Source organism: Mustela nivalis (assembly GCF_964662115.1).
Source record: "Mustela nivalis genome assembly, chromosome: 15".
NCBI classification, from domain to species: Eukaryota; Metazoa; Chordata; class Mammalia; order Carnivora; family Mustelidae; genus Mustela; species Mustela nivalis.
The window spans coordinates 27,972,115-27,992,278 of record NC_139034.1 but is presented as its reverse complement, the minus strand read 5'-3'; the positions used below and the strand labels follow the sequence as shown (position 1 = coordinate 27,992,278).

General features: G+C 40.2%; 1 protein-coding gene across 3 annotated transcripts in view; it reads left to right on the top strand.

Moving 5' to 3' along the window:
• Window positions 1–9,160, top strand: part of RNASEH2B (ribonuclease H2 subunit B) — a 64,132-nt gene extending 54,972 nt beyond the window's left edge. For 2 of the 3 annotated variants that reach the window (XM_082700547.1, XM_082700548.1), the window contains one exon: window positions 851–1,275. In XM_082700547.1, coding sequence (XP_082556673.1) covers window positions 851–967 — 117 coding nt within the window. In that variant the 3' untranslated portion in view covers window positions 968–1,275. Of the gene's footprint in view, window positions 1–850; window positions 1,276–8,963 lie in introns of those variants that run through there. The other variant, XM_082700549.1, reaches the window with a different exon arrangement.
• The last annotated feature ends 11,004 nt before the right edge of the window (window positions 9,161–20,164 follow it).

The following is a 20,164-nucleotide window of genomic DNA, read 5'->3' as shown; positions in this document are numbered from 1 at the left end:
AATGTGAGAAGCAAGATTTCAGGGATCATATACTGTGCCTGTAAAAGCTTCTTTGACAGTGACTTTGTCTCCCCGTTCTCAGGGAGACAGATGAGTTTTTCCCTTTGCTGAGTCCCATCAGGTTTGCTTCTGCTGGAGAAGGTGAGATGCACTGAAGCAGAGTCAGCGGCTGTTCACCTGCCGGCAGTGCTAGTTCAGGATATGGCACAAAACCAAACCAAAGCAAAACAAACAAACAAAACACAGGGACCAGGAATTTCAAAGGCAGAGTTACTTGGAGTCAGCTTTTTGGCAAGTATTTCTCTGTTGGAGGAAAACTGGGGCAGTCATCCTGCTGGTCCAGGATGCTCTTCGGTACGGGTTATTTTTTTAATATAATAGTGTTGTCCTTGGTTTCCCGTAGAGCCTATGAGTAAAATGCACCAGTCCATGGTGGTGAATTATTCATTGCGCAGAACCGCCAGGCTGGCATTCCTCTCTGACAGTCGCGTCTGTGTCAGCTCCTTTGTTGGTGTTATTGTACTTCATACACCCTCCAGAATTATCCCCGTAAAGTAAACCGTTGGCTGTAGCATTCCACTCCTTAGAAGGCGGCAGTTTGGTCTCCCGCCTCTTTTACTGGATTTTGTGTCTTAGGTCTGAATTGTGAATGGAAATCAGATTAACAATAAATAAATTAATTAATTAATAATAATAATAATAATAATAACTCCCTTATGAAGCATGTTAGTAGCCAGTAGTTCTCTTCATGAACCTTGAGACATGCATGCACGGTCTTGTTTGATTTGCATGTACGATTTATAAAAGTTAGTTACATTTGTAATAATTCTTCTCTTATTTTCCTTAACAGAAAAATAGCAAAATGACTGCAGCTCAGAAGGCTTTGGCTAAAGTTGACAAGAGTGGAATGAAAAGTATTGATTCCTTTTTCACTACAAAAAATAAAAAAAAAATTGGAGAGATCTGAAACTTTGGAAAATGAAATCTAGCCAAAATATTTGCCTGTTACATGTTCCATTTTTGTCCTTTCCCTATACCACTGTGCCTCCCGACCCTTAATTACCACCTTTTGAAAAAAAAAAAAAAAAAAGAGGGCAATTTTCAGAGTCAAACATTCGTTTTTGTGTTTCTGAACAAAATATGGGAAAGTCATTGTGTAACTTCATGGCTTGTAGCCTTCAGATTCTTGTTTGACATCATGAAAAGTAATCAAGTGAATAGAGTTAACCTCTCGCTAGCATCACAGTTTCCTCAATAAACTGGCGTGTGACAATATTTGAGTGTATGCCTGTTCTTTTAAGCCAGTCTGCCACATGGAAGTGACAACAATATGATTTTCAGCATACGGACAGAATCCGATAACCGTGATCAGAGAAACCACTACTTTTTCAAAGCCTTGAGTTTTTAGTGAATCTTCTGTTGAGTATTTTCTGCCCTATGAATCTGTGTTTGTTGTAGAAAATAGAGAAATGCATAATATTAAAATGGTAATCGCCCAACGTGACATTACCCAAAGATCATATGGCACGTGTTCTTGTAATAATTTTTTTAATTATTATTATTATTAATAATAATAATTTTATCTTCTTTCTTGGCAGCATCATTTTGTGAGCATTTTCCCAGGCTACTAAAGTATTCTTCATAAATATGCTTTTTTAGTGATGGTCCTTTTTTTAATTATTTGGATATGTGATTATTTAATGACCATGACCCTATTTTGAACATTTAAATTGCTTTCAAGTGTTCACTCTTTGAAGAATCAGATTACAAGTCAATGTTTGGTTTACAGCTTTTATTGATCCCTTAGAATGGATTTTAGATGTGGGCTTCCTAGTTTATAACAGAATTGTCCAAATATGTATTTGTGGGTAGATCTTTCGTAGAAAGCATACAGGATCTTACACTGTAACACATGGTCCTTTCAGTTGTTATCTTATTCACTGCCCCCTTGTTAACTTTGAATGTTAGCTTTGCAAATAAGTAGGGGGAAAGGCATTTTTATTGTCATTTTAATTCACATGTCCCCATTAGTAGTAATGGTGAACATTTTCACATTTACTTAACCATTCATCATCTTCTAAAGAATTATCTGTGTATGTCCTCTGTTAAATTGTGGCAGTGTCAGTGTTTTTCTTATGGACTCTTAGAGATATTCTATAACTTAAAGACAGTTTTTGTCCACTGTGTTCATTGTAAATTTTTTCTTGGTCTGCAAATTGTCTTCAATTTTGTGTATGATTTTTTTTGGTCATGCAGATGTTTTTGGTTTTTACATAGATACACACATATATGTGTGTGTGTGTGTGTGTTTGTGTATGGTAACATACCACTATATAGAGAGAGATAGATACTTTATATCTATATCTATTATATATATATATATAAACTTTTCCTTTACATTGATTTACATACATTTCCTCTGCAGGGAAGTTAACCAGTCACTTCTGATTTTTTAATAATTTTTTGTTTTATATTTAATTACTTAAATCATCTATAAAATTTATATTTAAATATGCTGTGAGATAAAGCTCTAATTTGATTGTTTTCTTACCTGTTGATTTTTCCATTAGATCTCTACAATTATTTTGTCAGGGTTCAAGAGTAAGTTCCAATGGGATTTTTTATTGCGATTTTTGTTAGACACATAAATTATTTGGGTGAAAAACAGACATGTTTATAAAATTCCTTTTTGCTGTTTAGGAATATAGGATTTCTCTTTATTTGCTAAAATCCTAACCATACCTTCTGCTACTATTTTGCTTTTCATCTTCATATAGGTTCTAAATACTTCTTTTTAGGCATATATCTGGGTATTTTTGTCTAGTAATGAAATCTATTTTTTAGTCACATCTTCTAACTGGGTATTTTGTGGTAAACTTCTATATTTTTACATATTTATCTTTTAAATAACCAATTTACTAAACTATTAATTTAACTTTATTATATTCATATTGGGGTTTTGATACATAAGGTATGTAATCTTGGAAAAAAATGGGTGCAATTCTAATAGTTATACCTCTTTGATATCCTTTATATCCTTTTACATGGGTGACAATACCTGGAACAGTGTTGAAGAGTAGTAATAGTAGTCAATCGGTTTGATTTGTGATTTGATTAATGTATGTTACCATTAATTCTGACACTAGCTGTTGTTAATATGATAAAGAATATCTATTTTTGATGTTTCCTTTCATACTTTGTTTCCTTAAGGTTTTAATTAGTAATTGGTGTTGGTTGTTATCAAATATGTTTCTAGCACCTCTTGAGGTGATGAGGGGGTTTTTATCACTGTTGAACTGTACTTGAGTTCCATGATAAACCCTCCCTGACCTTGTATAAAGAATACCACAGTGTATGCTTCTGGGCTAGCTATGTCAAATCTAGCTGTTAATTCGTTTTTCTGGGCTTTTACTTAGAATTTTCTCTTCTGTATTCAAAAGCAATATTGGTATTAGGTTTTAGTGTTAGAATCGTGCTAACCTTCCCATTTTGACCAGTGTTCTGAAAGGAATAATTTTGCATAGGAACACTCTATTTTTGGGCCATATTTAAGAAAATGGTAAAACTGTTTAGCACTGAGACTTCTTTTTTGTTATTGTTACAGTCTTTAATCTGGAGAATTTCTCACCTGGTCTTTGTGTTACTTGACATTGACATTACTGAAGAGTACAGGCTAGTTACTTGGCAGAATGTTCCGCACTTTGAGTTTGCCTGATGTTTCGTCTTGACTAGATTCAAGCAATACCTTATGGGTACCTACAGAGGTAACGATGTGTCTTTCTCAGTGAACTGTCTCAGGAGCCCTAGTGTGACCCACTTCCAGTGACATTCACTTTCATTCACTTTGATACAGGTTTATCCACTGTAGAGTTACTACTTTTTTCTTTGTAATTAATAGGCAATTTGTGGGAAATTCTTGGGGACTTTTAAGTATGCTATTCCTTATCAAACATTCACCGACAAGGTTTAGAATCGACTGGTGATTTTTCTAACTCCTTCATTTTGTCTTTATTATTTCTTTCATATTTAGCTGACATTTTCTTTAAGAGGAATAGCTTTCTTTCTCTGCTTATTTATTCATTTATGAACTTATATCAGTATGGAATTGTAGATTTTGTATTTTGTCCAGTGGGTTCTTCTGTGCCAGGGTCTTCCAGGCGCTTGTCCTGTTTCTGCTCAAGCTGTAAATCAGCCTTTCTCCTAAAGAGCCAAGGTTCCTTTTCATGGAGAATGATATTTAGAAACCAAAATCTAGGCACAGGATGTGCTCATTCCTTCTATCCATCAATGTGTGTAGTCTTTGTAGATTTCTCTCCTATTCCCAGTTCTCCAAGAGTTTTGATCAGGAATGGATATGAATTTTGTCACGTATTTTTTCCTCATTTATTGAGATGCTCCTGTAGCTTTCCTTTAATAACAGATTGTCTTTTAATATGTGAAGTACAATGATTATTTTTTTTAAGATATTTTTTTTTTTAGTTTATTTATCAGAGAGAGAGAGGGCGAGAGCAAGCACAGGCAGACAGAATGGCAGGCAGAGGCAGAGGGAGAAGCAGGCTCCCTGCCGAGCAAGGAGCCTGATGCGGGACTCGATCCCAGGACGCTGGGATCATGACCTGAGCCGAAGGCAGCTGCTTAACCAACTGAGCCACCCAGGCGTCCCTACAATGATTATTTTTGAAAGTTAAAATACCATTATATTCCTGGGATAAACCCTACTTGGTCTGTAGTGGATTATTCTTTTCATATACAGTATTGTGTTTTACTTCCTAATATTTTGTTAAGGGTTTTTATATCTCCATTCATGAAGAATGTTGGTCTGTGGTATTCCTTACTTGTAATAATTCTGTCTAGTTTTGGTATCAGAGCAAAACTGACCTCGGAAAATGAATTGAGAAATATCCTCTCATCACCTATTTTCTGAGTTTATATGAGATTAGTAATTGTTTCTTCCTTTTATATTGGACAGAATTCAACAGATAAAGCCATTTGGGCCTGGAATTTTCTTTCTAAGAATGTTTTTAATACTAATTCAATTTCTGTAATAGAGATAGAGCTATTCTAATTTTCTTTTGCATGTGTATATGCCAGTTTTAGTTTAATTTATGTCTTTTAAGAAATGTCTTTGTTTCATCTGTGTTGTCAAATTTATTAGCATAACATTTCTCATATTTTTAGTATCTTTTTTATATCTGTGCATCTGTAGTCATTTCTTTTTTCATACCTTGTTTGTCATGTGTATCTTTTTTGTTTTCTTAGTTAACCTAGCTGAATATTTTTTAACTTCTTTGATACTGTCCGAGAATCATTGTCTTGTGGCTCATGTTATTTCTAATGAGACATCTGTGATACTTTTTGTATTTCTTCTACTTTATATTAAAGGGTGTCCCCTTTCCTCCTGGGCTTCTTTTAAGATTTTTTTTCTTTATTACTAGTTTTCATTAAGTTGATTATGACATGTTGATGTGGTTTTCTTTGTGTTAACTTGTTTGTGGGTGTATTGAGCTTCTTGAATCTTTGAGTTTGTAATTTTCATCAAATTTGGAAAATTTCTGGCCAGTGTTTTTTTAAATATTTTTCTGCTTTTTTTCTTCTCACCCCCTCAGCTTCCAGGACTTCATTTACATGTATGTTAGACCACTTGATAATAATCCACCATCCTTTCACTGAGTTTCTGGATTTTGTTTTATTTTATGTTCATGTTAGACAGTTTTCTTGTATTTTCAAGTTTACTTTGTCTTGTAGTGTTTCATCTTCCATTAACCTTGGCTAGTGAATTTTTATTTCAAATAAGGGAATTTTCAATTCTAGATGCTCTATTTGGTTCTTTTTTATGTCTTTCCATTTCTCTCATTGTGTTTTCTTTAAATATTTTGTTATAGTTACAATAACTCCATAAATGTCTACTGGTTGCATCATCGCTGTCACTTCTGGGTCTCTTTCTCTTTTTTTTTTCTTTATTTTTTACTTCAAGATAATTTTAGACGTACAGGAAAGGTGCAAAAACAGTAGAGTTTCCATATACTTTTCACCCAGCTTCCTCTAATCTTAACACCTGACATAACCATAGTATGATTATCAAGCCCAGGAAATTTACAATAATGCAATACTATTAACCAATCTACCACATTCTTGGAGTAGTATTGTTCTGAACTCTTTGCTCTACGTGTAAGTCCTTTAACCCCCACAACGGCTAGAGTCATAGGGTGGGCACCATAGCAGCCAGGATAGTGACAGCCAACCCAAAGGGCTTGCTTAAATCCCTTGGCCCTTTGCTTCTCTTACTTACATCGTTTATCTTTTTGATTAATGTGCTTATATGGGGCAGGCTTCTAAAACTTTCTTCAATCTAGAAAACCGCTATGTACACACACCCCCATCATTTTCGTCAAACCATACATATTTCTGAAACGGATCTCAGATTACCAACATTCTTTTCTTTGTATGTCTGGTTTATCTTCAATTTAAATTTTCCCCATACTCTGGCTCTCGGGATCTCTCATCTTTTCTTCATTTTCCATAGATTACATTACCTTGTAGTAAAAAGAAATGTGAAGAGCACAATTATCGGGAAGTACTGTCAAAGGCTGACCAAGTGCTTTGCAGGTTTTAAGCACTTTTCACATGAATTTATGTGATTACTCCTTCCAGAAACAGTATGGCACCATTGGTATTATTTCCCCATTTTACAGTTGAAAGCCCAAGGTCACACAGCTAATAAGGAGCTGAACCAGAAGGTCAGCTCAGGACCTCTGACTCCCAGACTCTCCACACCAAACTCCCTCTCCCCAGAGGAACTGACTTCCATTACACCTGGGAAGTCACGTCATCTGCTATTAAAGATGACCTAGCTTGACTAGACACCTGGAATCACATACGTCCTCCCAAATAGCCCTCTTTCCAGTACTAATCCAAGCTTTGGAGAGCACCAGAGTTAGATGCAGTCAGTCTCTTCGTGGAAGACAGAGAGCTCCCGGTCCAGGATGGGAAGGGCACTGGCATTTTCTTAATGTCCTTGGAAGATGGCCACTGGCTTTGACTGTCTGAATAATGGCAAGAAATGACAAGATTTATACACCTTTCCTATGCTGGGATTCAAATACTCTTCAGGGTCATTAGACTGACAAAGAGGTTCCCTACTTTATGTTTAATAGTCCTTTACGGTGTCTGCAGCAATCACTTACAGTAGCAACACTGATCTTCACAACAAACCCCTGAGGTAGACCAGAAAGGGGGTGTACCTCATTCCATGCTGGTGAAAATAGGTGGCACGGACTGAAAGTGGCAGGCTCCACCGCTACCTTTTTACCCTCAAGCCCAGGATTCTTTCTACTGACTGACCTAAGCTTCTTATTCATACCATTGTGTGTGTGGCTTTATGGCCATTTTTCCCTCACAAGTCTGTTTTAATTGTGAATTTTATTTTAAGGAAGGAAAAATCAGACTTACTGTGCTATATCATCTTGCTCTATTCAAAATGAATTCTGCTGGTCAATTTATCCTCAACAGTGATGGCCCAGAATTGAAGTAAAGCTACTCAGCTGGTGTATTTGCATGTCAGATCTTTAATTCAGCTGTCAGCCTTTTCACATTTACTGTACTTTTGTTAATGTTATTTTGATAGTCTCACATTAATCAAGCCTATTTGAGAGGGAGGGATCACCAAATATGATTTATAGAGGAACTGACTTCATAGATGTTCAAAGAATTGTTAACCTTACACATGTGTTTTAATCAGAATGTGTATACAAGTAAAGTTAGTCTTGTGATTTGTTCTTTTCTAAAGAAAAAAAGCCCAGGGACAAGCTCAGATTCATGTATCCCTTTAAGACTTTTTATACTGAGCACCTGCTACATGCCTAATGTTCTAGGCACTAGAAATGCAACTGTCAGTGTGGCCCACAAAAGCACCTGCCTTCAAGATGTTTCTGCTCTAGGAGTGCGGTGTGTGTGTCGGTGGGGGCGGGGGGGGGTCTATGGAAAAGGCTGAGCAGAGGGTGACAGGGTTCTGCAGAGGCAGCTGGTTAGGGAAGGTCTGACCTCAACTCCTCCACATTATGGCATAGAAATATGATTTTCATCAACTTAAAAAAAATGTTTTTGAGAACATAATAGCTACAGAGTAAATTATGTTTGACCTTGTATACAGTCAGAAAGCTGCATGTCATCATTAAACACATTAAAGGCATTCTTTAGAGCAACGTTAGGGGCCACTAGTGGCACTACTGCTCCCAGCAAATCTACATTTATCTATTTTTTATACATTGGCCTCCTACTTTTTAGAGGAAAAAAAAAAGCATCTGTCTTTCAAAATGAAAGAAAAAGGAAGTGAGTAGAAAGAGGGCTTAAGAATTATTCAACTTAGGGGCACCTGGGTGGCTCAGTGGGTTAAGCCGCTGCCTTCGGCTTGGGTAATGATCTTAGGGTCCTGGGATAGAGCCCCACATCGGGCTCTCTGCTCAGCAGGGAGCCTGCTTCCCCCACCCCCCTGCCTGCCTCTGCCTACTTGTGATCTCTCTCTGTCAAATGAATAAATAAAATCTTTAAAAAAAAATTTAAAAAAAAAGAATTATTCAACTTAAAACCTTGTTTTCATATGTTTCTTATATCTTTGGTTTTCTTCTGAAATGATGGTGTTCATTCCACAAATCTGGGTGATGTGAAGATTTTGTATTTCACTCCCTTTGCACAGTGGAAAGAAAATACGCTTCCTACCCATGCACGCTCCTCTAGGAGACTAATTATAGCCCCAAAATGAGCTCAGGAAGGGAGAGGCTGGCCAGGACGGGGACCCCACCCCTTACCTGAAGTCTTCCCTCAGAAGCAAAAGTGTAAGGTTGCTATTTCTCAGAACTAAAACAGCCCACCCTGCTTTTTTGTTTTAGAAGGTGCAGCTAGTGCTTGGGGTTTAAGGTGACTACTTCAGCTTGCCAGAATACAACATGTTTTCCTTTTCTCTCTAGGTGGCAGCACAAAGACAGAAAAGGGGCAAGTGACAGAGTGACAGCAAGTCCAACGCAAAGCCGGGCTGCTTCTTCTATAACTTAAGACACTCTCAAGGGGCTAAGATTTTTTCTTCTGCACCTTCTAGAAATTCTGCTTATGCCAAAAGGTGTGCTTTAAGGAAGTAACCAGTAAAGATTTACTTCTTTGATTAACACCACTAGTGCATGTGGGTAATGAATGGCCTTTTGTCCTTGAGGCCACTCTGTCATGGAACTTGAATGCACCCCCAGAATGCCCAGAGTGTGAGAACTCAAGCCATGTCACCCCTCAGCCCTGGCCTATCTCCCATGGTACAGTACCATGGTTCTCATTTCAAAACAGTGGGAGAGGAAGGTAGATGGTGAAATGGGGGTGATTTCTGAAACCTGACCCTGTTGGCTTGTGTCCCCTCCTGGGGCTAGATGAGCATGGGGTAGGTCTGTGTGCTGACTATCAAAACTTGATTCCACAGTAAAAACTCTGACGAGCCAACTTCCTACCCTAACATAAAAGAAAAAAGAAAAGCCTGACTTTTCTTTACTCCTTATCAGTTTGGCAGCTACTAATTTAAAATAATACCTGGACATGTACGTTTTACAATCTGCTGGAGGTATAAACACTGATTCATTTTTTTAAAGAAGTCTAGTATGTGTATATGTGTGTGTGTGTTTTTAAGTAAGGGCATAAGACATGGGAAAGTTGCAAGTAGAGACCAAAAAGTAAGTTAGTGGGGAATTCTGATGCACAGTGTATACATTGGTGGGGAAAGGGGATGGTAGTGAAGAGATTTGTGCAAAAATACCCAGAGATTTGAGCTGGTGCATCCACATGACACACAAGAGGAGTAGGGTAGAACCCACTCAGTCATCTTCCTGCATTCGCTGGGGACCCAAACCTCTTCTTCCAGAAACGACTTTGTTCTGGTTCTCTAGTTCCAGCAGGTAAGTAGAACCTCATTCTGGAAAGTGCTCTGTGGTCTATTCCACACCTCCTTTCACACAGAGAAATTTGCTTTAACATTGAAGACCTTTCAGTATTTCTGTAGTTGATACGTGAACCCTCCTCTTCAAAAACACAACTCAGAACCTGCTGTGGAAATCGGGTGTATGACAGGCTTCCAAGAGGGAGCGCTCAGCAGAAATCACCCGTTTGGACTCCAGGCCATTTGGGTAAGAACCAAGAGCCTGACACCGAGTGCAACATACAGTTGTGGAGTTAAGATCCTTTTCAGTCCTCTCCTTGCATCATCCCAAGCCCAGTCATTGGAGGCCGGTGTATATTTTGGCCCAAAACAACTGCCCATGCTAGAGATTTACTGTCAGGTGTGCTGTGCCTCCTTGTGCAAATCGGTTTGCCTCTCAGGACCTCATTTCAAGGCAGGAGAACCAGCTAACATGTTGGCTGTCCCTTATCTCTTTCTCCTCCAAAAAGACACTTCTGGGAAACCTCTGTGTGGGCACCATGTTCCCACAGGTATAAGGCTGTCCCAACTTCAGAAAGGCTTGTCAGAACAGTTCTGTCTTCCACTGACTCCACTGTCCAATTGTGTCTTTGGCCTATTGCTTCCTCTCTCTCTCTCTCTCTCTCTCTCTCTCTCTCCCTCCCTCCCCATTCCACCCCTCTACACACACACACACACACACACACACACACACACACTTGCTCACTCACTGCCTCAAATGTAACCCACTCCTTAGTGACCAAAGCCACCGAAAACTGGTGACACCTGAGTTGTCACAGGAAGCCCCACTCTCTTACCTGTGCCCCAACCTCATACTCCATTGGCCTCTGAACTTTAAAGAACTACTAATAAATTTAAATTCAACACACCTAAATTATAAAAAAAATTATGACTCTTTAAATCTTTACATAGTAATTCATGATATAGTCCCCCCAAAAATTAAAAAGACAAGCATAGGCAAAAATGAGCCCTACCCCTATCTTTGCCCAGGCCCCTCTAGGTACTGTTTCCTTGAACCTGAATCTGCTTCTTTTCTTAGTCATCCAATTTCCAAAGTTCAGTTTCTATCCTTTTTCCTAGCTGGCAGCCCCCCACTTTCCATAAACTACCTTATTGTTTAACCTATATTGTTTTATTAAATTGGTATATATTTATATATGCTATATGATATATGATTCTATTGATTCCTCCTTCAGAAATACTTCACAGGAAAACTAAAAGTAGATCAATAGCAGTAAGACCCCAGTCCTTTCAAAAAAGCCCATTCCTCTGCATGCCTGCTGCCACAGCATAAGGCTCTTTCCCACCTGGCCTGTGAGCAGCCTGCAGGGCAGAGACCATATGGCCTGTGTCTCTAGTTTCCATGGAGCCACGGCCTCACATGTTTCACCCTCAGCATGTGGGTCACTGATACCCCAATAAAATGAGATACTCCTTCCTTGTAAGATGGTCAAGGACTTCTAGAAAACAGTCCTGCTTAGAGCCAGAGAGGATGTGGGAAATGAGCCACTGCTAGGAAGGATATTTAAAAAGGGCAACTTCGGGCGCCTGGGTGGCTCAGTGGGTTAAGCCACTGCCTTTGGCTCAGGTCATGATCTCAGGGTCTTGGGATCGAGCCCCACATCAGGCTCTCTGCTCAGCGGGAAGCCTGCTTCCTCCTCTCTCTCTCTGCCTGCCTCTCTGCCTATTTGTGATCCCCCTCTGTCAAATAAATAAATAAAATCTTAAAAAAAAAAAAAAAGGGTAACTTCTGGAGGCCAAGTTTTGGAAAAATATATCAAAAGCCTTAAAATGCTGTAGTCTCTTTGCTTCAGCTATACCTACTGTTAGAAATATAGGAGACGACCAGGAATGTGTGCAAAGATTTAGCTACACTCTGTGACCCCTCACAGCAAGCAGGGAGGGAGCGAGAGCTTAAGGAGACGGTACATGATTGCTCCCAACTCCACCGGTGTCTCTGTCCCTTCTGCTCTGGCTGTGTACCCTTAGTACACCACTGTAAGAAATCTAAGCTGTGAATCCAACTATTTGACAACTTCTCTGAGTCCTTACAGCAGATATTCAAACATGGGAGTTGTCTGCAGGACCCCTCAACTCACCATTGTGGGGACACAATGCATGGTACTTGACATTTATGAAGTGGTTTATTACCTATTTTTTAAGTTAAAGTGAAAACAACCTCAGAGAGCTGGAGTTAAATCTATCCTGTGAAAATTCTCCAAAGAACTAAGAAATATTACAATTGATTAACTAGATCCCCATGACACTGATGAAGTCCCAGAACCTAAGTCAGGTTCGGTGGGGTGAGGAGGTTCAGAGCCGACGACTAAAGAAAGAATTCTTAAGACGTCGTTGGTGCAAAAGGTGATTTATTAAAGCATGGTGACAGGGCCCGTGGGCAGGCAGAGATGCGGCTGCCCCGGGTTGTTAGGAGTGGTTCGTTATATACATAGGAGTTGGATAGGTGAGGACAAAGGGGTGTTCAGAAGGGCTATTGGGGCAAAGAATACTATCAGGTTATTGAAGGCTTAGTTGCTATCAAGTAAAGACAATTGGAAGTCTGGTGGAATGTTACATTCCTGCTATCAAGCATCCTTGTTAATGAGATTTAGGTTTTAGAAGAAATTTAACTTTATTTACTTTTCCTTCTACTTCCACCTCCTTCAGTTTTTTATGGAGGGGAGGGTGACATTAGGGCTTGAGGAACTGAGTTCTGTGTCTTTGGAAATTGGGCTATTGATAAGGTAACTTCTTTGTTGTAATCTCAAGGACATTTGCAAACCAAGGGAGACTCCTGTCTTGCAGGATTGTGATCTCAGCAAGTTAACTATTTATCATTTTATGGCAGTCAGGGGTGCCTGAGGAATGCTACACATATGGAGGGGAGCGGATGAAGGTGGGGGGGGGGGCAAGGCACCAGCTCTTGCTTTGTCCTCAGCCAGCCTCCTGCTCCCTCATCAACACAAATAAAGAATGTACACTCTTCCTCAAAAAGCAGAATAAAAAATGATTCAGGAAATTTAATACAGTCAAAGCCAGTCAACCTTTTTTCTCAAGAAGAATTTTCTGCAGCTGAAGTTGGGGAGACACAGGGAGCAATGGCCTGGATGCAAGCTCCCTGGCTTTCCCCATCTCCTCTCTCCCCCACCCCAGGTTGGGTAATCCCATCACATAGGGTGACACACAGTATGGGCACCAGGGAAGGCTTCTCAACCTTGGCTGCACGTTGGGAATCATCTGGAAGTTTTGAAAAAACACTCATGCTAGGGCCTCTCCCCTGCAAAGTCTGATAGAATTGGTCTGCAGTGTCTGGGCGCTGGGATTTCAAGGCGCAGCACCTCCCAACGCCCCCACAGCCCTACCCTTCCACGCCAGACCCTGCCTTTGAAAACTGTATTTCGCAAGGTCCAGGCTTCCACTCAAGGCCAATTTATTCTTATTTTCAAAGACTTCCTAAAACTCATTTCTGGTTTCCTAGCTCACAGCCAGTGGGCAGGCACACTAAGAAAAAACACCACCTTTTTATCTCAACAGCATGAGAAGACGGGACCAGTTAGGACAAGCAGAAGAACTCAAAACCATAAAAATCAGGGTGATTTCAGAGTGGGTCCCTCCTAAGAATATCCTGGTGCCGTCATTCCTGAGAACGATGTGTTCAACCATGACCGCAGTCTGCACCAGCTCTCGGTACCAGGCTCTGTTTTACACGCGTCGCTTGACATATATATGCTGAGGCCAATTAATTTTAATACGGATTTTGAATATTTGGCAAGAGCTCATTCTCAGTAATGAGCTGCATATGGTACCTACTGTCTTGGGGAAGCCCCCTCTTCCTTCAAATGTAAGGCCATCCATTTGCCGTCTTTAAACTTTTTTCCAGGGAAGTACTGCAGGCTCAGAAGCCCATCAGCTGTTAACTGGCAGAGCTGTGAGCGATCCTAACTTTTCAGCCCCTGGGCATGGCTGCTCAGGGAATCCAGGAGCAGCTCGAGGTCAGCTGGGTGACGGTAGCTTGCCCAGAGCCTGAAAGCCCGGTGGAGGTCTTCAGGTAGCCTGAACCTACATGGAAATGTAGTTTCACACGAGAAGAGCAGAGCCCCCAGAAAGGGAGACATGGAGATTGCGGGGTGTCGAATGGCAGGAAATGTAGCTTCACAAAAATAAGAGAAGAGCCACAGAAAGAGAGCGTTGGGGATTGTGGGTGGGGGTGGGGGGGTTGGCGGAGGAGAGACCCGCAGGTGCGCCTGAACTGCAATGATTGGGATCCAGGTGGGCGTGGCCTGAGGCGAGGCGCCAGGAGGCGGAAGGGCCCGCCCCTTCCTCAGAAGGAGAAACAGGTGAGGTCGCAGAAGGATACAGTCTCAGCTCCTAAGGGGTGTGAAGAATCTCCTCGGGATATCATTTCCCTTCTCCCGGCCTGGTGTCGTGGCCGGAAGATGGCAGTGACAGGTTTCAAGATAATTTGTGGTTAGAGGGTGCGCTCCAAGGAGACACCCCAAAGACTAAGTGTCCTGCCAGGAGCAGCTGTGCAGAGGCTCTGGGGTCAGCAGGCCCAGGCAAGGCCCCAGGAAGACCCCATCTACCCAGGTGCGGAGAGGAAGTCTGCTTTCACAGCCCATCCTTCGGGTCTCAGTTGTCAACCAGCCCAGAAGTAAGAAATCATTAAATGGGCACTAATCATTTTACTACTCATTTATCTTCCCAGTGAATGCTTTTCAGCACAAGAGTTTACATTTCCAAAGAATAAAGACTCGTAAAAAGGGTGGTGGGGTTTATGGCTGCAGGAAACTGGCTCCCAGTTTGCTCTGCTGACAGGTTTATAAGGCCAAGAAAGTTCATAAGGTAAAAAGAATTTCTAAGCAAATATATTTTTGGAAAATGAATTTTTCACTTTTTTTTTCTTTTAACAAATATCAAGGTTATTTGCATTGATTTCATTAGTGAACAGTGAAAAACGGTTGAGATGCAGGGTTCAGTTTTTAAAACGTGATCAAAAGTACCAATGGGTTTTTTTGCTTGTTTGTTTTGTCTTGTTTTAAAAGATAAGCTCGGTAAAAGACGTGTTTTGTCCGTTTTAAAAATGGCTAATTTGCCTACAATTGTTTGATTAAAATTTGAGTAAATGAAGGCCCCTTTGTTTGGAGTATAGTTTCCAGAGCACTAGCCTGAACAGACAAAATGTAGTTACCGTAACACACCCTGGATTTGGCCATTGGGGGATTAATAGAAGAGTGGATCTAATGATCGTGGTTGTATTCTTGATTATATCAACACGATATGTATTAAAATGTCTGGTTTTTAAATAACTGCCATGGAGATAGGAAGGAAAGCAGGGGAGCCAAAGGGCTTGGGCACTGGAAATGTTACCATAGTCCATGCATTTCTGGCAGAGCAGGCCAGCACATGGAAGAGAATTGTTTAGGGAAGAACACTGGGCTCCTAGACCAGGAAGGTCTTCTACCCCATCTAAGTATCCTTGAGCCTAATTTCCACCATCTGTGATTCATTTCTGAGAGTTAAAACTTGGGTTGTCCACTCTGCCACAAGGCTTTAGAAATCCTTCCCTTCGTTGGAGAAATGAGGTCCAGAGAAATGATTTGCCCCAGTGATAAACCAAGAAAATATCCGGAATACTTTAAATCCATCCTAGGCTTCAAAACATCTCCATGTTCTGGAAAGTAAGTCACATATTGTTTTCCTTGAGAAGATTTTCACCATATTCACAGCTTCAATCCTTTAGGCTGTTCACATGGAATTTGAAATATGAATGTCCATGGACTTTTCCCAGTTTGAGTATAAAAATGGGAGAGTTGTCTCTCCCCTTCTTTGAAGTTGTGGAAGGCAAAAGTAAAATAAAAAATGAAAATAAAATATCCATTTTCAGCAAAACTAAGAGGGAGCTAAAACTAAGAACAGCGAAATAGCAAAAAACAGCAGAAATAAATAAATAAATAAATAGATAGATAGATAGATAGATAGATAGCTCCCACCCAGCAGGGGAGCTGGCTGGGGCATGAAAAAGAGGAGAGAAGAGTATACGGCTTCAGAAATCAAGATGAGTCAGAAAAATACCTTCATAAAAAGGGAGAGATGAGGTGAGGAGCAGAATCTGAGTTTCATGTGTCACTACAGAGGAAACCATGCACAAATAAGGGCAGCAAGAACTTTCTGGACCCAATTTAGTTGTGAAAAGTAGAAATGACGAGATGAAAGCACGCGCGCGCGCACACACTCTTTCTTGCCTGGCAAGCCCTATCTGCAAGAAACAAAAAAGAAGAGAGGTGCTTTTTGAAAACCCCCATAGCTGCCTGACTTTATTGGCTGGGGAGAATAGATTTAAAACTCATGCACAAAATCTTAGCTCATAACGAAAATCTCTACTAGGTTAGGATGTGATCCTGCAAATATTTGCTCCAAGAAAAACTCGTGGGCCTCCAAGGTGAGACATTAAAAATAACCTACCCCAATTATTTTAGAGATCCAAGAAATGAAACAAGAGAAAGATCAGGAAAAGCAAATGGCAGGTGAAGTGCTGCCAAAGAGTGGATGAAAATAGTAAAAGGTGTTTTACTACAGATGTGAAATATTTAATGGCACAGTCATAAATATTTGTGCCTACCTCTACAAAGCCGGGCACAAAGGAGAGGTGGGACTGTCCTACCCAATGGCAGTGACAGCAAGACAAGAGACCAAGAGTGAGCTGGAGAGATTCAGGGTAGAAACGGGAAAAAAAATAAACCGTCAAAGAAATGAAGATGAATTGAGAGAGAAAATAGACAATGATAAAACACAGTAAGGAGTTTAGAGGATAAAAAAATGAGAAAACCAAACAAAATGAAATGGATATGGTGTAGGAAAGATTTATTAAACAGGACATGAGAACTGAGCTTAAGATTGATACAAAAACCTGGTAATAATTGTACAACATTTAAAAACCAAAGCTATTTAAAAATACAAAGCAAAATTCTACGAAATAGACTCAAATGACACATTAAAAGAATAGTAATACGGGCACCGGGGTGGCTGAGTGGGTTAAGCCTCTGCCTTCGGCTCAGGTCATGATCTCAGGATTCTGGGATCGAGCCCCCGCATCGGGCTCTCTGCTCAGCAGGGAACCTGCTTCCTCCTCTCTCTCTCTCTCCCTGCCTCTCTGCCTGCCTCTCTGCCTACTTGTGATCTCTATCTGTCAAATAAATAAATAAAATCTTTAAAAAAAAAAAAAAAGAATAGTAATAATATGACAAAGTGGGATTTATTCCAGTCAAAGATGGTTCAATTTTAGGAAGTCTCCTTACATGAATTCCCATATAAATGACCAAAGAAAAAACTATGTATTTATCTCTTTAGATGATTTGAAGATGTGTAGTAAAATTCAACTTCCACTATTGATCTAAAAAGAAAATCAGTGACATAGGAACAGATGTGTACTTGCTAACATAAACCAAGTTGAAAGTCAACATTATGTTTAAAGGAGAAATACCAACAGCATTCCTAGTAAAGTCAAGAATAAGCTAAAAATGTTATAAACAGAAAAGAATAGGCCCATAAGAATTAAAAAGATATAAAATTATCATTATTTACAAATTAAATAATCGTATGCTTTGATGACCCAGTAAGATTGAGCATCTGAAAAAGACTACAAAAAAAAAAAAAAAAAAAAAAAGAATTTAATGAAATGGCTTAACATAAAATCAATAAATAGTTTTAAAAGCTTTCATACATTTAAACAACTGGTTAGGAGATGTAATGGAAGACCTTTTTACACTCAGAATAACAACAAAAAAGCTAAATAGCCAGAATAATGTTCCAGATCTTTATGAAACAAAAACTTTAAACTGATCTTGAAAGATACAAAAGCAGTTTTTTTTTTTTTTTTTTTTTGAGAATTCAGAACATTTCATTTCAGACCAACCCCTTGCTGAGGCTCGCGGGGACATCAGCCTCTGTTCCTGTCACTGCAGGCATGGAGCCACGGGCCATGGATGCTGTTGCAGTGGCTCGATGTTCTCCATGCCCTGGAGGAGACCAGCAGGCAGCCAGAGGAGGGATGCAGGGGCGGCATGCGGTCAGACTGACCCGCAGGCTCACATCACTGCCTCCATGTGCAGGATCCTCAGGGCCTCGGAGATCTGGACGCTGGTGTCCATCTGCCCATACATGCCCACCAGGAAGGCCCGGTGCAACAATACAGCCGCGTGCTCTTGGCAGAGGAGGGTGTACTCAGGCAGGTTCCTGAGGGCCGTCTGCACCACCTCGAAGTCCCGGCTGCCCAGGCAGCACATGAACGTGGGCAAGAAGTCTGCTGCAAAGCTGGGGTTGTTCTGGATGGAGCGCAGGGCCAGACCGAAGGCCAGGTTGCGGCAGGGCTCCTCGGCAGAGCTCATCAGCTGCTGCAGGTTGGTCGAGAAAAAACCCAGGATCTCCGGTCTCCGCCGAGACATCTCATCTATGTCACTCAGAACTTCCAGCACGTCCTCAACAGTCTGGCCCCGGGAAAGCCTCTTCATGTAGGGGGCCATCTCTGCTGCAGTCAGGGGGGTGAACAGGGAGGATACAAAAGCAGTTTTAAACAAAAGCAGGCATACCATATGCTTGGATAAAAGGAGTGACCCTCCTAAAGATGGCAAGTCTCCCTAAATTAAATGTCCCTGTGTGTAATTCCAATTAGTAACTGCCAGATTATTTTGTGACTCAACAAGTTGATTCTAAAGCTCACATGAGAAAATTAATTAGGAAGACTATTCAGAAGAATTCTTTGAAACAAGACTAACAAGGCACATACTAGCCATCTCACATATTAAATGATAGTTTTTGGTTACAAAAATTAAGAGTGTGATATCAAATGAATAGACAATCAGAATAAAAATACTGCAGATAGACCTAAATGCATACTAAAATTTAGAATATGATAAAAGTAACATTTCAAATCAGTAACAAAAATATGGACCTATTTAATATGTGATTTTTAAAAGTACTAATTTAGAAAACAAATTTAGATGCATCGGGATGAATTCTAAATGGATCAAAGACCAAATGGTAAAAGATAAAAGAAGTGGAAGAAATATGGGAGACTTAAAAATAAAATTCTTCCTAGCAAAAATCAATATAAGCAAAGTCAAAAGACAAGATAAGTGGAGAAAACTATTCGTACCTCATATCAAAGAACCCATTTTCTAGAAACTGAGATATAAAAGAACAAATCAGTAGGAAAATGGGCAAGGATTTGGCACTTTAAATGAATGAAAATGCACCAAATTGCAAATGCATGTCCTTTGACTCACTAATTCCAGTTTTGGGAATTTATAAACCTGCACATGTACGAAACAATATATAGGTAAGATTATTCATGACATCCACTGATTGACATAACAGAAGATCGGAAACAACCCGAACGTTGATCTAGAAGGGGCTAGTTAAGTGAATTATGTGCATCTGCATATTGTGTTCAGGTTACCAATTGCTATGTAGCAAAGGACCTCAAAATATAGTGATTAGGACAAAAATGCTTCATTTTCTCTCAGTGTTCTGTGGGTTGGCTAGACTCAGCTGGGCTTTCTCATGGGGTTAGAGTCAGATGTTGGCCAGGCTGAGATCATGGGAGGCCTCCAGGGTCTTCACTGCCACGTCTGGCACACAGGCTGGCGTGGCTAAAATAGCCAGGGACTGGCCAAACACCTCTCCACACGTGGTCTCTTCATGTGGCTAGCTTGGCTTCCACACAACATGATGGTCTCAGGGGAGTCCAATTTCTCCCCTAGCATCTTTCTCCCAGGGGAGTGTCGGAAGGTAGAGGCAGCAGGCCTCTTCATGCCTAACCTCCACACACAGGCTCACTTGCACTGTATTCTGCAGTTGAACAAATCATTTAAGACCAACACATATTCAAGGGGAGGGAAGTAGAATCTACCTCTTGATGGGGAAGAGGAACAAGGAAAATGGGTCTGTCTTTAATGTGTCACCTAATGAAAACATGCAGCTGTAAAGAGTCAGGATGTTCTCTATATACTGATGTGGAAAAATGTCAGGTTCTGTTGTTAAGTGAAAAAACAAAGTGTAGAACAATGTAGATAACATCTTTTGTGTAAAGTCGGTAGATGTGGGGAATAAAAACACCCATGTGTGTTTTGTGGCTATTTTCATAAAAAAAAATTAACAAGAAATCAGTTAAAAATGCTTATCTATAATGAGAGCAATAGGTGGATAGATTAAGAGATAGGA